At 46.9% G+C, this 15,718-nt stretch overlaps 2 protein-coding genes across 7 annotated transcripts; one reads left to right on the forward strand and one right to left on the reverse strand.

Moving 5' to 3' along the window:
- The first annotated feature begins 82 nt into the window (after positions 1-82).
- On the forward strand, positions 83-6,760 carry GMPR2 (guanosine monophosphate reductase 2). Of its 4 annotated transcripts, XM_060619331.3 has the most exons (10): positions 83-341; positions 718-838; positions 976-1,095; positions 3,254-3,337; positions 3,732-3,905; positions 4,659-4,740; positions 4,830-4,936; positions 5,124-5,166; positions 5,763-5,922; positions 6,126-6,760. In XM_060619331.3, the coding sequence occupies exons 2-10, from the start codon at positions 752-754 to the stop codon at positions 6,313-6,315; spliced, it is 1,047 nt and encodes a 348-aa protein (XP_060475314.1). In that variant the 5' UTR covers positions 83-341; positions 718-751; the 3' UTR covers positions 6,316-6,760. The 4 variants fall into 4 exon arrangements, with proteins under 4 accessions (XP_060475314.1, XP_060475315.1, XP_060475317.1 ...); XM_060619332.3 differs by lacking the exon at positions 976-1,095; XM_060619334.2 differs by lacking the exons at positions 83-341; positions 718-838 and adding an exon at positions 1,681-1,757 and having other exon boundaries at positions 983-1,095.
- Positions 4,931-9,849, reverse strand: TINF2 (TERF1 interacting nuclear factor 2). 3 transcript variants are annotated; one of them, XM_060619326.3, is made up of 9 exons: positions 9,361-9,849; positions 9,119-9,223; positions 8,904-9,005; positions 8,717-8,824; positions 8,535-8,631; positions 7,912-8,374; positions 7,755-7,822; positions 7,566-7,657; positions 4,931-5,199 (listed from the first exon to the last, which is right to left on the reverse strand). In XM_060619326.3, the coding sequence occupies exons 1-9, from the start codon at positions 9,550-9,552 to the stop codon at positions 5,113-5,115; spliced, it is 1,314 nt and encodes a 437-aa protein (XP_060475309.1). In that variant the 5' UTR covers positions 9,553-9,849; the 3' UTR covers positions 4,931-5,112. The 3 variants fall into 3 exon arrangements, with proteins under 3 accessions (XP_060475309.1, XP_060475311.1, XP_060475308.1); XM_060619325.3 differs by lacking the exon at positions 4,931-5,199 and adding an exon at positions 7,206-7,434; XM_060619328.3 differs by lacking the exon at positions 7,566-7,657.
- Between the last annotated feature and the right edge of the window lie 5,869 nt (positions 9,850-15,718).

The raw sequence follows: 15,718 nt of genomic DNA on the forward strand, positions 1-15,718 counted from the left end.
GATACCTCCGCGATACTTAGAGTCCCTAGCGAGCCAGGGCTTCGAAAGCGGGGAGCGGAACGAACTACTCCCATCATGCCAGGGGACAGCTCCGCGCGTCCCATCCTGGGAATCGTAGTCTCCCGCCCCTAGGGTCCAACGGCAACCTCGGTGTGTGAACTCTGTTACCCAGAAGGCCTCGCACGGCCACCGCCGAAAATAGAATGCCTCAGTTAATCCTTTTCGCCGGCAATTAGCGGAACCTGTTGGCGTGGCCTACAAGGCTCAGCGGGGCTTCACGAGCCTAGTTGCTAAGCAAGGGCGACTTTGGTCAACTGCCACCTGTGCCACGGCGACAGGAAGTGAGTACCCCTATTCCGGAAACTAGTTGTGGGAACCCCCTATTTCTTCTCACCCCCAAATCAGCCTCTTACCCCAAATTGCTCTTTGCAAGGGTGGGAGAAGGAAGAGTAGTGGGGGGAAGGAATACACATTTTTAGGGTCTCTCAAGACTCCATCCCAATTCTTCTCCCCAACAACTGGTACCTGGGATGGAGATACCGGGTAATTGTAACCATGAGACAGATGAGATGACAGTCAATGAGCTTCAGCCAGTGCACTGACCTTCCACAATTTAAGCAAGGAGAGAGATGAGTTATGCAGTTAGCTCTAAGAGGGCATTAAGGCCTATGGGGAAATTGGTTCAGCTCCCCCCTCCTGACTTTCCCTACCTTCCAGCTCTCAGATTGGTCGCTATCCCGAGGTCCCTGCCATGCCTCACATCGATAACGACGTCAAACTGGACTTCAAGGATGTCTTGTTGAGGCCCAAACGCAGTACCCTTAAGTCTCGAAGTGAGGTGAGACTGCTTTCCTAGTTGCACTTGACCCCAAGCTCCAGATGGGCCAGTACTGAGAAAGAGTCCTAGTTCTTGTCCTCCTGCAGTACTCATTTACTTGATGAATAAAATGCTCAGTTTCCTGTTCATATCTGCAGGTGGATCTCACAAGATCCTTTTCATTTCGGAACTCAAAGCAGATGTATACTGGGATCCCCATCATTGCTGCTAATATGGATACTGTGGGCACCTTTGAGATGGCCAAGGTTCTCTGTAAGGTAGGACTTCCCTCATGCAGGTTCCTCACTGGTGTCCAGTTATATGGGCTGACTGCAGAGGTACCTGCATCCCCACCCCCACCCCCACCCCAAGTCAGCTCTCTGGCAAGTAACAGGATGTTTCAACTTACTATTTTATCCATTTTCTCCAATACTAATGCTCTTTATAAGTTCAAAGGCATGCCTGAAATAGTAAGATTCAAAGCTAAGTTTCCCCCCATTTTTTTGATAGATAACTTTCACTTTTGTTCTGACCAGCAGTTTATATACACCCTGCCAACTTTTTCCACCACCCAGGTCACCCCCTCCAAATCACATTCATCCTTCCAGTTACACCATTGTTCAGGACACTAAATATTCACTGTTTTAGTCCAGAAACTAAATACAGTGTGAGCATTCAAAAATTCCTAGCTAGAAGATCCTAGAGAAGCAGCTTACTAATTTTCTTTCTTTTATATATGCTATCCTTTTTTAATTTTTATTTTTTAATCTTCCTCTTCTTTGAATCCTAGGTTCCTGGGAATTCCTGTGCTCAAAATGGAATGTGTTGTTGTTTTTTTTTTAATGTGTTTTTCTTACACACAGGTTATTGTTCACTTTGAAAATAGAAGATGCTGCTCCCATCAGTAATATTACCTGCCTCTATACTTGTAGCTGAAAAGGTAGATAGTTATTCTGGGCACTCAAGGAACATATGCATTCTTCTGGTTAATCTATGTAGCCCTGATTGATGGATTCTGCTGCTGCTTGTGGCTCTGTTAGCCTTAAGGACTTCATCTCCCTTTCTCTATTTTTGATTGCTGTAAGTCTTTGTGGAATGTCTGTTGTCACTTCTCTGAAGTTGATAGTTATACAGTTTTAGTACTTTTTTGCTGTTGTCATTCACTAACTGCTTAGGAATCTTCTTGTTGTCCATTGTCCGCCTGTTCTGCCCAATAGAGTTGAGGAATAGTAACTCTGAATTCAGCATTAACAGACATGCTATAATACATGGACTTTGTGGGGACTGTTTTAATGCTTTATGTTGAGACTGGCTTTTCAGTAATGCTGATGAGTGCTAAAGAAATCAGGTTTTAGCAACAGAGCCAAGTTTCACAGTAATCATAAAGTTGGATATAAGCGTCTTTCTTCTAGATCTCTAGCTCGGTACATAATTGGATGTGCTCATCATGTCACACTATATCAGTATATCTCCAAGGTCTACTGACCTTCTAGGGTGATTTTTCTTTATGTATCAGCATGTTGATAGCAGAGTGTTGCTGAGAAAACGGAATTCAATACCAGCTTTAGCGAGGTAGTGTTGATGAGTTAAGTATAGCAATAATATGTCCTTACTGCTGGCTGATACATGACTTCCTTGGATTTCTTATCAGTTGCAAGATTTGGGTTGTCTCTGTCAACTGCTCTTGTCTATTTGCATGTCTGGACCTTTAAAGCACAAGTACCAGTATTCACAGCTGTCTTTGAATGCCTTTCTCAAAGCATTGGGATATTGTTTGCAATTTGATGACCTAGGGAATACAAGTCTGAGGAGTTAATTGTATCCTTAAACTTGGTTGACCGAAATAGATGGAATGAAATAGACTTTTTAGGTTGGTCCGTGTCTCCAGAAAATTTGTCCTTTACTCCAGTGGAGATGGAGAAAGAATGGGGTAGCACTTTACTGGCTCCATTAAGGTCTGACCTCTTGTGAATATTTAGACTCACTGAATTATTGGACCAGAAGATACCAAAAACTAGGTTTATTCAGTACTGAGTTACCATAGGAGGAGGGGCTGAGTCTGTGCAGGCAGACACTGGCTCCGTCCACCCTCTTCATGGTTATGTTCTTGTCTGCTGCTTGTTCCACTGCAGCAACAGCTCGTCTCTGTCACCTTTTAAGTCAGAAGCCCCTGTATCTTCTGACAGGTGAAATCCAGTCCAGATGACTTAGTACTTGGGTCAGGGTGTCAGACAAGCACTAGCTTATGACAAAATGCCCTGCTGGTTATTTATAGGGAGAATAAGGGCTAAACTAAACCCAACTCAACCAGTGGCTTCTTCAAGTTGCTTTCCAAAGTTCATTTTCTTCCTCAGAGAGAATACTTACTATAAAGGTCTATGTCTAGAAAAAGAGTTGCTAGTTCTCTCCTTTTTGATGACTCTTTCTTCTCCCCAGTTCTCCCTCTTCACAGCTGTCCATAAACACTACAGCCTCGAGCAGTGGAAAGACTTTGCTAGCCAGAATCCTGACTGTCTTCAGGTAATCTTAGTCTTTTCCTGGTCCCTTCTTCATCCCAGTTTTCCAGGAATCTTTTGTTTGTTTGAGAGAGAGAGCACATGGGTGTGCATGAGTCGGGGAGGGGCAGAGAGAGAGAGAGAGAGAGAGAGAGAGAATCCCAAGCAGGCTCCACGCTGTCAATGCAGGATCCAACGTGGGGCTTGATCTCACAAACCGTGAGATCATGGCCCGAGCCAAAATCAAGAGTTGGACATTTAACCGACTGAGCCACCCAGGAGCCCTTCTAGGAATCTCTGTTTGGCTTTCTGAGGACTAACCCTCACCTTCCCAGCCTGCCGGCTCCTCACTGGGTCTTTTGTGACATGCCACAGACTGTCTCATGCCTCCCATGCCAATGGCTCTGTTTCTCTCACAGCATTTGGCTGCCAGCTCAGGCATGGGCTCTTCTGACTTTGAGCAACTGGAACAGATCCTGGAAGCTGTTCCCCAAGTGAAATATATATGCCTGGACGTGGCAAATGGCTACTCTGAGCACTTTGTGGAGTTTGTAAAGGATGTACGGAAGCGCTTCCCCAAACACACTATTATGGTATGTTTCTATTACTCTGTAGTTGGTATGTTCCTCTTCCTCCCACTCTTTCCTGACACTCCCATTTTGTTACATCATTTCTCCTCCGTTGCATTTTGATTTTCCTAGACCGCTTAATCATGGCTCTGGGTGATCATCCATGGTCCCACACTTAAAATGTATAGATTGGTTAGTGCAGTTATCTCTGTCCCTTTTCACATGCCTTGTGCCCACCTATGGTGTCCACTGAAGTGGACACGTACTAGAATCGTATTAAAGGAGTCGCATGAAAATAAGTTTTATTAATTTTTTTTTTTTACAAGCTTTGGGGAGTGATAACAAGGCCTTATTTTCTCCACAGCATCAAGGGGTCTCTCTGTACCGTCCACCAAAAATAAATAGAGCTGTGCAAATGGGTATTTAGCTTATATCACGTTTTCCCCTTTGCCTGAAGCCAGAGATTTTATGATGTAACAGATGAAGGACAGGATATGTTTGGGTCTCTTGGCAGGGACGGGGAGATAAATCTACTGTAAATCAGCTTTGGCCTTGGTCCAGTTGTACCCCAACTTCACCCTAGTGCAACAGCGCCACTGGCCACTCACCTCCTTACCTCAGCTTGGGAAGCAGAGTTCGTTCCCAGTAGAGGGACCCTAGGTACCCTCTTTGTAATACTGTTGGAAGGTCATGGTCCAAGCATACCGTATATGAAAGCGCGCAGCCTCCTCTCGTTTCCAACCCCAAGAGTGCTCTGTTTTGATTGCTCTGTCTCAGGCAGGGAATGTGGTAACAGGAGAGATGGTGGAAGAGCTGATCCTCTCTGGGGCTGACATCATCAAAGTAGGAATAGGACCAGGTAAGTTGGTTCATGAGGGGGCCACTGGCTACCTCTCCAGTGGCGAACGCCTGTGGAGCACGCTACTCTTTTCATTATGTTCTTCTCAGGTTCCGTGTGCACCACTCGGAAGAAAACTGGAGTGGGGTATCCACAGCTCAGTGCAGTGATGGAGTGTGCAGATGCTGCTCATGGCCTCAAAGGCCACATCATTTCAGTAAGGCCAAGGGCAGGGGAGGGAATGAGGCTGCCAGACAGCTGAGTGTTCTGCTGGCTGTGGAGGCTGTGGTAGCGGTGGATCAGAACTCCCGGGTTCCCGTCAGCTTTGAGGTGGGCCATGGGGACATCGCTCCTAGTACTTGGGAAATCCACGTTATCTCTTCACAGTGCTCTTCACTTTGCAGGATGGAGGCTGCAGCTGTCCAGGGGATGTGGCCAAGGCTTTCGGTAAGGGTGCTGGGAGAGTGTGGACGGAGGGTCCTGTAGAAGAGGATAAGTCACCTCTGAGGGCCAAGGATCAGGCTTGGAAAGGCTGAGAAAGCCGTTCAGATTTTTTGACAATATGAACTAATGACCCTGAAGCCCATGGTGTCACCTGGGGCAAGCCAGCAGGGGAAACCCTGAGACTCTGATACAGACTGCACAGCATGCCAGGTCCATCTGTAGCATCCCTCAGACTGTTGGACTAAAGTTAGAGACCTTTACCCCTAGGACACTTGGAGTCTCTTGTTTAGCTGCACATAGTACAAAGAAATGACCAGATGGTAAAAGCAGCAAAAAAAAAAAAAAAAAAAAAAAAGCAAAACCCAGGCACGGAATCTCCAGAGGCTCTTTTTAAATTCTTGGGGAAATCAGGCTCACTGAGGAGTAGAGGCCAGAGCAGAGCAGGCCTGTGTGGGTTGTGGGTCAGCTAGGGAAACAAAACCAGGAAGATATTAGAATCATTGTCAGGACTGAGAATTTGGCGTGAGTTGCTTCCAGGGGTGGGCATATGGGCGCGTGGGCCAGATTCAATTCTCTTTTCCCCTTGTTGATGCTGGCAGGGGCAGGAGCTGACTTTGTGATGCTGGGTGGCATGCTGGCTGGGCACAATGAGTCAGGTGGTGAGCTCATCGAGAGGGATGGCAAGAAGTACAAGCTCTTCTATGGGATGAGTTCTGAAATGGCCATGAAGAAGTATGCTGGGGGTGTGGCTGAATACAGGTATGTGCAGAGGTCCAGGAGCTGAGGGTTCCTGGAAATTGTGACTAAGCAGGGTGGTGGCAGAACTGCTGGCTGCTGGGAGATGCTTGGTACATTCTTGGAGGAAAAGTGGTGAACTGGGGCTAAATGCTAGAGACTGGGGCGGTGCTGTTGGGCTTAAGAAATCCAAAAAGAAAAGGTTAGAAAGTTTTTCCTCCTCTAAGGGCCTCAGAGGGAAAGACAGTGGAGGTGCCCTTTAAAGGGGATGTGGACCATACCATCCGAGACATCCTTGGAGGCATCCGTTCCACATGTACCTACGTGGGAGCAGCTAAACTGAAGGAGTTGAGCCGGAGAACCACCTTTATCCGAGTCACCCAGCAGGTGAATCCAATCTTCAGTGATGACAGCTAGACCTGAGCAGCTGTGCCCTCTCAAAGCACTAGCAGCCTAGCACAGGGCCTCCCGATGGGCTCCTCACACACGCCAGCTACTATGGCTATTTATCACTCGGTTATTTCCTGTTGCCTTACTCCTGAGGGCTTCTGCAATAAATCTGTACTCTGTACGCACAAAATGCCCAGGGTACTCACTGGGGAGGAAGCAAGGAAAGCAGGCTGAGAAAATGAAGTAAGGTAATCAAATGCAAATCTGGGGACGCAGCATCTGGAAGATTATGGAAAGGAAAAGATAATGACTCCTGCCTAAGTGTTTAATATGGCCTTGGTCTGGACGAGTTACTCTCCTGATATCATGTTTTGTTAATGAACTTCATTAAATAGTATCTTTGAACACCTAAAAAGCTCAGAAATGTTGATGTATTTTAAGTATCTCAATAAAGAGATCCCAATGACTATAAGAGATTCTGTATCTTTCTGCACAAGGCTGGCATCTGGGTGCTTCTCCGGGACAAGTGGAAGTGGGATTGGCACTGACCCAGTAGAGTCAAAGGCAGGGAGTATTTTTCCATGAAGTATCTCCATTTCAGTGCCACCACCCCCAGGTAACCTGGCAGCATGAGAATTTACAAAGTACATTCTGGTATCAGGGCACATAGATATTTTTAGAATAGCAAAGGGAAATTTCTCTTCCAGGCTATCAACCCTTCTTGGCACATCTGAACAACATTTTCCATCGGAAATAAAAAGGCAAAGGAATTCCTCTAGCCCTGGAGAAGCCAGTTCTAAGGAATGACCTACACTGACTTTATAGAAGCCTTAATTCCCCTTTCTCACACCAAGACAGTATTTTAATAAATCCAAATCTTAATTAACAAGTACTACAAAGTAATTTTAGCAAGGCAGTCAGGGAACCCAAACCTGGGCTTCCACTTTATTTCCACTAAACTGTGTGTAGAGCTCAGGGAGACAGGTGGAGTGCAGAGAGAATTCCGGTCCTATCATAAGTGTCTAGACCTGTCTGCATGGTCATGGGAGGGACAGACACAGCACTGGGGCCAGAAGTAGGGAGGTATTCATAGAAGGTGGGGATCAAGGTGTCAAACTTTGTCTTCTGATAGTTTTCCAGAGACTCCTGCAGAGAAGGGAGCAGGGAGATCCTATCATCGTCTTATTCCCTGAGCCCTCCATATTCTGGAGCATGTGGGGTTTCTCTGTCTTGTTCTGCTCATCCTCTTCCCCAGCTTTCTGTTCCTTCCTACTCACCCTTCCTTCCCTCTGGTCATTTTCTTCTTCATCAGAGTCCAAAACCAAGTCCCCTATGGTAATGACAGAGCTGCACAGAGATGGGGGACACACTGCAAGAAGGAAACCAGAGTCAAAGTACCCTTCTAGGTGAACAGGCCCTGAAGAATCCCCAGGAGAGGAGGCTGGCTCCTGACCCAAGATACTTACCTGGCTTCCTAGCCTTAGGAGGTGATAATGACAGTCTCAGGGGGTCCATGGGGCAAACCAAGCAATTCCTGAAGTGGGAGCAAGCAAAGAAGATAAGGTAACGGGAAAACAGGCAAAGAATGGGCTGTTTGCAGGGAGAAGCAACTGTACCACTCACTCTTCTTTCTCTGAAGCAAACAAGTCAACTGGGTTCTCCTTCAGAGCTCTTCCCCCCAGGGTCTGGGATGGACTCTTAGACTTTCCAGTGGAAGCTGCTCTCATGCCCGCAGCACCTGCCAGATCTGCCGTGTGTGTTTCATGTTCTTCCCTGCTCTCAGGCTCAGATATGATCTGGCTTGGTGAACCCAGATTCCTAAAGGGGAACAGCATGACTGTAGGGCGCTCCTTATGGTCTCCCTTAGTGGATGCCCATCGGGACTGGATTCTTCGCCGGCCTAGAGGGGCCAGATTGAAGTGGTGGCCAGCCAAAGGTTCTGGGTTCTTCCTTGAGGCTAGTCCCTGAGAAAGGTATGAGCTAGGCCTGGCTTTTGGCGATGGATCATGAAGTACTAGATTTGGTTGCTGAGGAGGACTCTGCTCCATGGGCTCTGTCACGCTCACTGAATCAGTAACCAAACGCTCTGAAAAAGAAAATGAAGCTCCTTATAAATAAGAGATAGTAACACAGCTCCATCTGGTTTCTTATGCCTCAGGCCCATGTAACCCTTCAAATAGCCCATCTCAAAAGGTCTCCGGCCAGTCTACCCTCAAGTTCCTAGTTCTCCCAGATGGTCCTAGTACCTGGAAGTGGCCACCCCATGTCCACACCATATTGGCTCAAGGCAAAAGAAGAAGTGATAGAAACTCCAGGCTGCATCCAGCTCAGCACATCTTGAAGCTGTGGGCAGAGAATGAGAGGCATGAAGACCACAGTCCTTGATACAACCATCCCACACTCTGCCCTTATTTGGCCCCAACAAAACCTGCTGTGCCTGCAACGCAGGCAGTGCTTTTTCCAGCTGACACAGGTATTCAAAAAACAGCTTTTCCATGGCAGCCAAAAAGGGTTCCCCATACTCTTGTTCAAGTTCCTGCAGTGAGGAGAGAAGCAAGTCAGAAGAGGGCTAGGGAAATTAGCCACATAACAGCTTCCAAACCAGCCAGTCTCACCCGCAGCTTGGAAGCCAAGTCCACTGGGGTCTCTGCTAGTTGCTTCACCTGTTGGCAAAAGGTTTTCTGTGCCTCTGAGATCTTCCTCAGATCCTGCTTTGTCTGTTGAGGATAAGGAAAAGCAGAAAACTTAGGGTCACCAGGATCCAGTGGCCGGGAGAAGCCACTTTGTGGCACCGTGTTAACGGGAAAGGGCTGTACCAGGGATTACTCACAGCTTTCGGGTCCCGCACTACAGGTCCAGACTCTGGGAAGTGGTGATGTAGGGCATTCAGAACTTGGGCCCACGGCCGGCCCTGAAAGATCAGCTCCACCACTACCTGTGAAGGGTACTAAACTCAGAATCTCAGGGCAAGCTGCCCTTTTCCAACCAGTCCCAACGCCAAGCAGTCGGCCCTGTCTGGTCCCCTCGCATCCCGCCCCTTTCCCGTCTTCCAGTTCCTAATGGCTCCAATACCTTGGCCTTTAGACCCATACACAGGCGTTCATGGTGGCGGTAGCGAACCAAGCCAGGGGCAGCAGCGCGCAGTGATCGCAAAAACTCTAACACCCGGGGGAAATGCTCCACGCGGCGTCCCCGCACCACTTGCCAGGTGGCCGCGGCTGCGAAGCGCAGAGCCGCGGGACCGGCCCCCGGGGGCGTGGCCATGGTCGGCGGGCTCCGCCCCGGGGGCAGTCCCTATGGGTTCCTTCTTCCAAGGCAAGCCTTCTCCACTCCTCCTAGAGGCGAAGCTTCCGGTGCCTCTCAGCGGCTAGGCTATTTGGATCTGCGCCGGATAACTCACGATCCGATCCCTTCCATAGGTCATCAGAATCCTGGAGGTCTTCAACTCGGGATGGAGCCTGAATGGAGAAGCTGGCCAGCTACAATAGCACCAGATTCGCTGTTTTCCACACCGCCGCCCCTGCAGCCGAGGGCTACCCCACTTCCGGCCCCTGCGGCCAGTCTGTCGGCCCCGGAAAAGGGCGGTAATGGAGAACCAATAGGACATCAGACAGGGAGACGTGACATCGCGTCATAAGGCCACGCCCCAACAGATAGGGCGTCCCTTCCGCCCCCGCTGTCTCCGTCCGGTGCCACAGCTGATCGTGGCTCTCCGGACTCCCGCCTTTCTTCGCGGAGCGTACAAAGTCACGTCCTTCGCTAAGGCGTGGCTTGGTTGTGTGGAAAGCGAGGATCATGCCTTGCCCTTTCCCGTCGTCTTCTCCTTTGAAATACGATTCTTCAAATCCTGGCCTCAAAGCAGCGCCAGCAAAGCCTTCCCGGCGACGAGCCGCCTCCAGTAAAAATTCGACTGTTTCTTTCACAAAACAGGAGAGGGCGCCCGTCTTTAAAAAATAAAGTACTGAACAAAGTTTGAAAAGATACATCAGGTTGTTAACTTGGTTTTCTCTGGATGGTCAGACTGTGCTTTTCTGTGCTTGATATCTTTTTTTTTTTTGTACCCTGTAATTTTAAAATAAATGAAAAATTAGTTTTCCTTTTTCGGATTTCTGTTGTTGGCTTACTCCAGTCAGCCTCTCAATGTGATCGACTTACTTGTCTGTCTCCTTGTCACTCTTCTGGTGCCTCTCCTTTATTTTCATCACCAAGTACAGAACCTGGCACACAGGTTGTATTCTTTAAATGTTGGTTGAATGAGATGCACCTGGGTGGCTCATTCCGTTAAGCATCTGACTTCTGCTCAGGTAATAATCTCACAGTTTGTGAGTTCCAGCCCCATATTGGGCTCTCTGCTGTCAGCACGGAGCCTGCTTGGGATCTGTCTCTCTGCCCCTTCCCTATCACACTCTCTTTCTCTCAAAAATAAATAAACATTAACATTTTTTCTTTAAAAAAAAAAATGTTGGTTGAATGAATTACCTTCCCTGACTACATTGTAGGGATTTAGTGGAACTACCCTTGTCTTGGACCATCTCCTCTCTTAGAGGTAGTACCTGCAGGATCCCTCCTTGAGCCACCCAAGGTCATTCTGCTGAGGTGATCCACAGAGATTTCTGGACAGAACACTGGACGTTATCTTCCCTTTTAAATTCTGCTCTTCCTCCTGGGCTCTATATTTCTGTGCAGGGCACCTCTCCTCACCTGTGGGTTAGAAACCCAGACCATAGCCCTTAACTCATTCCTCCCTCCTCTCCACATCCAATCCATCATCAAGTCTAATCAGTTCTACTTCCTATGGAAACTTCCAACCCACCCCCATTTTCATTCTCACTCCCTCTTTCCTATTTCAAGTTTTCCTGTCTCTCACCAACCTCTCATCTTCAGTCCAACTCCTTTCTAATTTCTTTTCCACGTTGCTTTCATCATGAATCTTGTGAAATGCAAAACTGATCATATCATTCCTAACTGAAAGCCCTCTCTTGCATTCAAAAGAAAGCCCAAGCTCCGAAATATGGCAAAAGGATTTTTAATGATCTGGCCAAACTTCTCTTCATCTATACTCCTTGCCACTTTGCCCTTATGCACCTATATGCCAGACTTCATTAAATTGTTTTCATTTTCCAAATATACCGTGTTGTCTTACATTTCTGTGCATGGTGCATACTGGATGATTCCTCTGTCCTCCATGCCTCTTGGACTTCACTTTTTCTCATCTTTTGTGGTTCATCCACCTCCATGAAGCCCATCATAGTTATCTTCTTGGGATCCTCAATACATATTTTTATCACCACCATTGTCACACAGAACCTATCTTGGAAGGTTGTTATAAGGATTAAATAAATTAGTAAATATAAAGCACTCGAAACAGTTCCTTGGGGCGCCTGGGTGGATCAGTCAGTTGAGCGCCCGGCTTCAGTTCAGGTCATGATCTCTCTGTGGGTTTGAGCCCCACATCGGGCTCTGTGCTGACAACTCGGAGTCTGGAGCCTGCTTCGGGTTCTGTGTTTCCCTCTCTCTCTGCCCTTCCCCCACTCACACTGTCTCTCTCTGTCTCTCAAAAATAAATAAACGTTAAACAAAAAAAACAATTAAAAAATAAAAGAAAAGAAAGGAAACAGTGCCCGGCTCATAGTAAGTACTACATATGCATTGTATTCTGAATGTTTACATGTCCGTCACCCCCACTGGGTGGGAGCCTCTTGAGGGAAGACCTTGTTTCTTTCTTGTACATACAGCACCTTGTTTGTATGTTTACAGCTAATACAAACAGCTCCTTTTTTAGCCTTCTCTTTTACTGCCTTAGAAAACCCCTTGTCTTACAAGTCTTCTTAAATTCGAAGGTTCAAGAAGACAAGTGGTCAGAACTGAGAACTTTGGGCACATAGTCTCATGGCTACTGCTGGCCCCAGAAAGGTGTGGGCAGGGAGAACAGTACAGCAGAGAAGAAAAAGAGAAGGTGATTGTTCTCAGTCCTTACTGTGCATAGGAGTCAACCTCTTAGTGATCTTGTTAAAATACAGACTTCTTGGCCTCTGCTCCAGGGATTCAGGTTCATGAGGTTTATGCTGGCACCCAGAAATCTGAATTCTTAATGTCTCAGTTGATTCTAATATAAGTGGTCTATAGACTATGCTCAAAGAACCCCGGGGTAAGGGAACAGTTTCATTCAAACCAAAACCAAATCTTTCAAGTCACCTAAGGAAAATTTCCAGGTAGAAGAGAGCTATACAAAGGGTATTGACTCTGTATCTCCGAACCTCAACTTCCCCTGCAGTTTCCTGTCTCTGATGAGGGACACCTGTCCCTGTATCAGTGGATGGCACTCAGTTGGTCCTCTTCCACAAACCTGAAACCCGGGGGTTTTCTTATTACTGCTCCTCTCCACCCTCCACGCAGCTACATCCCATCCTTCCCCAAGCCGTGTAAATTCGATCTCCTAGGGACTCCTCCAAGCTTTCCACTCTGTCTCCAGCACCACCACGCTGGCCCCAACTTACCATCTCTAGCATAAACAACTAGAGTTGCCTTCCAGTCTGTGTCTCTGCTTCCACGCTAACCCTGCTCCAATCTATTCTTGACACTACAAGCAGAGTAATCTGTTCAAAACACAATCTGGCCATGTCATCTCAAATTCCTTAAAGCTTTCAAAGGTTTCTTACTGCTCTAGGGAAGACAAAGATCCTGAATCTGACCTAAGAGGCACCTTGTGTGGCCCTGCGCCCCTCAATTCCTCAACTCCACCTCCTCCACTCTGCCCTTTGCTCCTCTGCCTTGGCCACATTATCCTTCTTTGAGTCTTGCTTACTCTTCCAGACTCCCTTCCACCACAGGATCTTTGCAGAGGCTACTCCTTTTGTCTGTAGTGATCTCCCTTCCCTTTCTGCCTAAATATGGTCCAGGGTCACCTATTTAGGGAAAGCTTTCCTAACCACCACAACCAGGCTAGGTCAGATGCCTTTACTATAAACTTCAGAGCTATTTACTTTGTCTCATGCAGTTATTCAGTTAATCTGTTTCTTTCTCAGACTGCAAGCTCCACAGGGCAAGAACTAGGGTTGTCCTGTGCGCCACCACTTAGTTAATTGCTTGACACACATCATTAAATGTTTGTTTAATAAGTGAAGGAATGGGTCCATTAGCCACCACCATGGCTGGACCCTGCCAGTCAATGTCTCCTGTAAAACTTGGGTCCAACTGTGGACAAGCATTCCCTTTCCAGGGTAGACCTAAGAACAGTTGAAGGTAGCCATTATTTTAAAAAATTAACTTTATTTTAAATAAAGTTCAGGGGTGTCTGGGTGGCTCACAGTCAGTTAAGTGACTCTTGGTTTTGGCTCAGGTCATGATCTCACAGTTTGTGAGTTCAAGCCCCCAAGTCGGGCTCTGAACTGACAGCCACAGAGCCTGCTTGGGATTCTCTGTCTCCCTCCCCTGCTTGCTCTCTATCTTTCTTTCTCAAAATAAATAAATAAACATTTAAAAATAAAATAAAAGTGCAGGGGCAACTGGGTGGCTCAGTCAGTTAAAGCCTCTCTTGATTTCAGCTCAGGTCATGATCTCACGGTTTGTGGGATTCGAGCCCCGTGTCAGGCTTGTGCTGACAGCAGGGAGCCTGCTTGGGATTCTCTCTCTCTCCCTCTCTCTCAAAATTAATAAATAAGCTTTAACAAAAAAGAAAGAACAAGGTAGGAAGGGAGGGAGGGAGGGAAGAAGAGCAACCATTATGGTCTTATCCGTAAATCTGGGAAACATTTATAAGTCACATCTTGTAAATTTTTGCTTTTGTATTTGTAATTAGCTCCACCTGGCTTACTATCCAGAAAATAAAATCTTCCTTTTGGTGTTTTTACTTCTTTTAGAATTTTCCAAGCACTCCATCCAAAAGGCCCAGCCTTCTAGCCTCTATGTTTATCTGGGGAGAGCCCTGCTGTCCACAGGGTCTGCCATACTTCTATCTCCTCAATGGCCTCTTACAAAATCAAGTACAGAGGTTGGTACATGTACTCTCAGGCTTCAACACCGAGGTCCGGACTTTGCTCCCTGGGCCAGGGGGCTGTAGGAGCTTCTAGCATTAGCCGTCAGCCTTGCCAAATCAAACCCACTCAGCTGGGATTCAGGGACCCTGATATCAAGCCTGGTTCTCCAAGCCTGGGATGGTCCCCTCCCCTGCTTTTAGGCCTCAGTTGAAGCTACCACAGTCCACATTAATGTTTCCAGCTGTAAATCTTAGGGCAGAAGGAATTAAAGAGAATACTGGTTCTTTACACTGGGTTACTGATGCAAAGAATCAACCTCCTCCCTAGTGATCAACTTTGTATACCAGGTGTCCCAGGAGAACCAAAACAGGTCACAAAGACTCCGAGACAATGACCTGCCTCATCGGTGCTGGGGCACCAACTAAGAGGGCAACTCTAGTGGATTTTGTAAAACCAAGACTCATAACACCTTCTTGTTATTTAAAAACAAAACAAGACACTCTGTAATACAGAGGATGATGTCAAGGAAATAATCATATAAACGAATATAAACTAGCAGGAAACAGGGTTCCCTAGTACAATTTTCTGAGGTACAGTCTCAGTAGGAGTCTGTACTGATGGTTATTACTCAGCTCCCCAGGTGCCCACTGATCTTGCTTTTCTAGAGCTGGTCCAGTCATGCACCATGCATTCTTCCGACAAATGCTCCAAAACACAATCCTCGACTGCTCCCCCAAGCCCTCAGACTCCCCATCACCGTCAAATTTAGTTCATCGTCCATTGGACAGATATTTATTGAGCACCTGCCACAGGTCATGGACTGTGTGAATCTGCTGTAAGTAAGAGAGAGGTGGTCCCTGTCCTCATGGACTTACATTCCAGTGGAGGAGAGCTAAAGGTCCAGGGCCAGAGCGCAGTAAGCCAAGACACTAGGGATTCTAATGCCTAACTCCACAGAATTAAAGGAGATGCCCCTATCAAGCACCCAATTTGAACTTAACTCACAGTAGGACCTCGGTATGTACGTATTCGCTTCCTTCCCCCAAGTGTTTGGAGAACAGCTGGCCCTCCCCCTTTTTTTGTGTTTGTGTTTTCCTTTTTGAGGATTTCAAGTATGTTTCAGCTCTAACAAACCACAGGGGACCAGGGTAAAATGAACAAATGTGAAGCAAGTTACAAAGTTGTTAGAAATCTTAAACTGGCAAGGTGTTCAATAAAAAGAGATACTATTGTGTTGCTGTTCTTTCTGGAAACCAATTAACAAAATGTTTCGACCACCTTACAGATGTTCAATCCCTTTCCCCCAATAACTCTCACTGTAAGAAGTTATTTTTAGGGAAATAAAAAATGAGCACAAAGATACATGCACTTGTACAAGGATATTTATCCCAGCTCTGCATGTAAGAGCAGAACACTGGGAAGACTGAAATTTCCAGCAAGGAGGGATTAATCAA

This window comes from Panthera onca, chromosome B3 (genome assembly GCF_046562875.1).
Source record: "Panthera onca isolate mPanOnc1 chromosome B3, mPanOnc1 haplotype 2, whole genome shotgun sequence".
Taxonomy (NCBI): domain Eukaryota; kingdom Metazoa; phylum Chordata; class Mammalia; order Carnivora; family Felidae; genus Panthera; species Panthera onca.

Coding starts and splice junctions, on each gene's coding strand:
- GMPR2 (XM_060619331.3), top strand. CDS start 752: ATGCCTCACATCGATAACGACGTCAAACTGGACTTCAAGGATGTCTTG. Junction 1,096..3,253: donor TGGCCAAGGTTCTCTGTAAG/GTAGGACTTCCC, acceptor TCTTCTCCCCAG/TTCTCCCTCTTCACAGCTGT. Junction 4,741..4,829: donor CAAAGTAGGAATAGGACCAG/GTAAGTTGGTTC, acceptor TGTTCTTCTCAG/GTTCCGTGTGCACCACTCGG.
- TINF2 (XM_060619325.3), bottom strand. CDS start 9,552: ATGGCCACGCCCCCGGGGGCCGGTCCCGCGGCTCTGCGCTTCGCAGCC. Junction 8,632..8,716: donor CTGCGTTGCAGGCACAGCAG/GTTTTGTTGGGG, acceptor CTCTGCCCACAG/CTTCAAGATGTGCTGAGCTG. Junction 7,823..7,911: donor TTTGCTTCAGAGAAAGAAGA/GTGAGTGGTACA, acceptor CTCCCACTTCAG/GAATTGCTTGGTTTGCCCCA.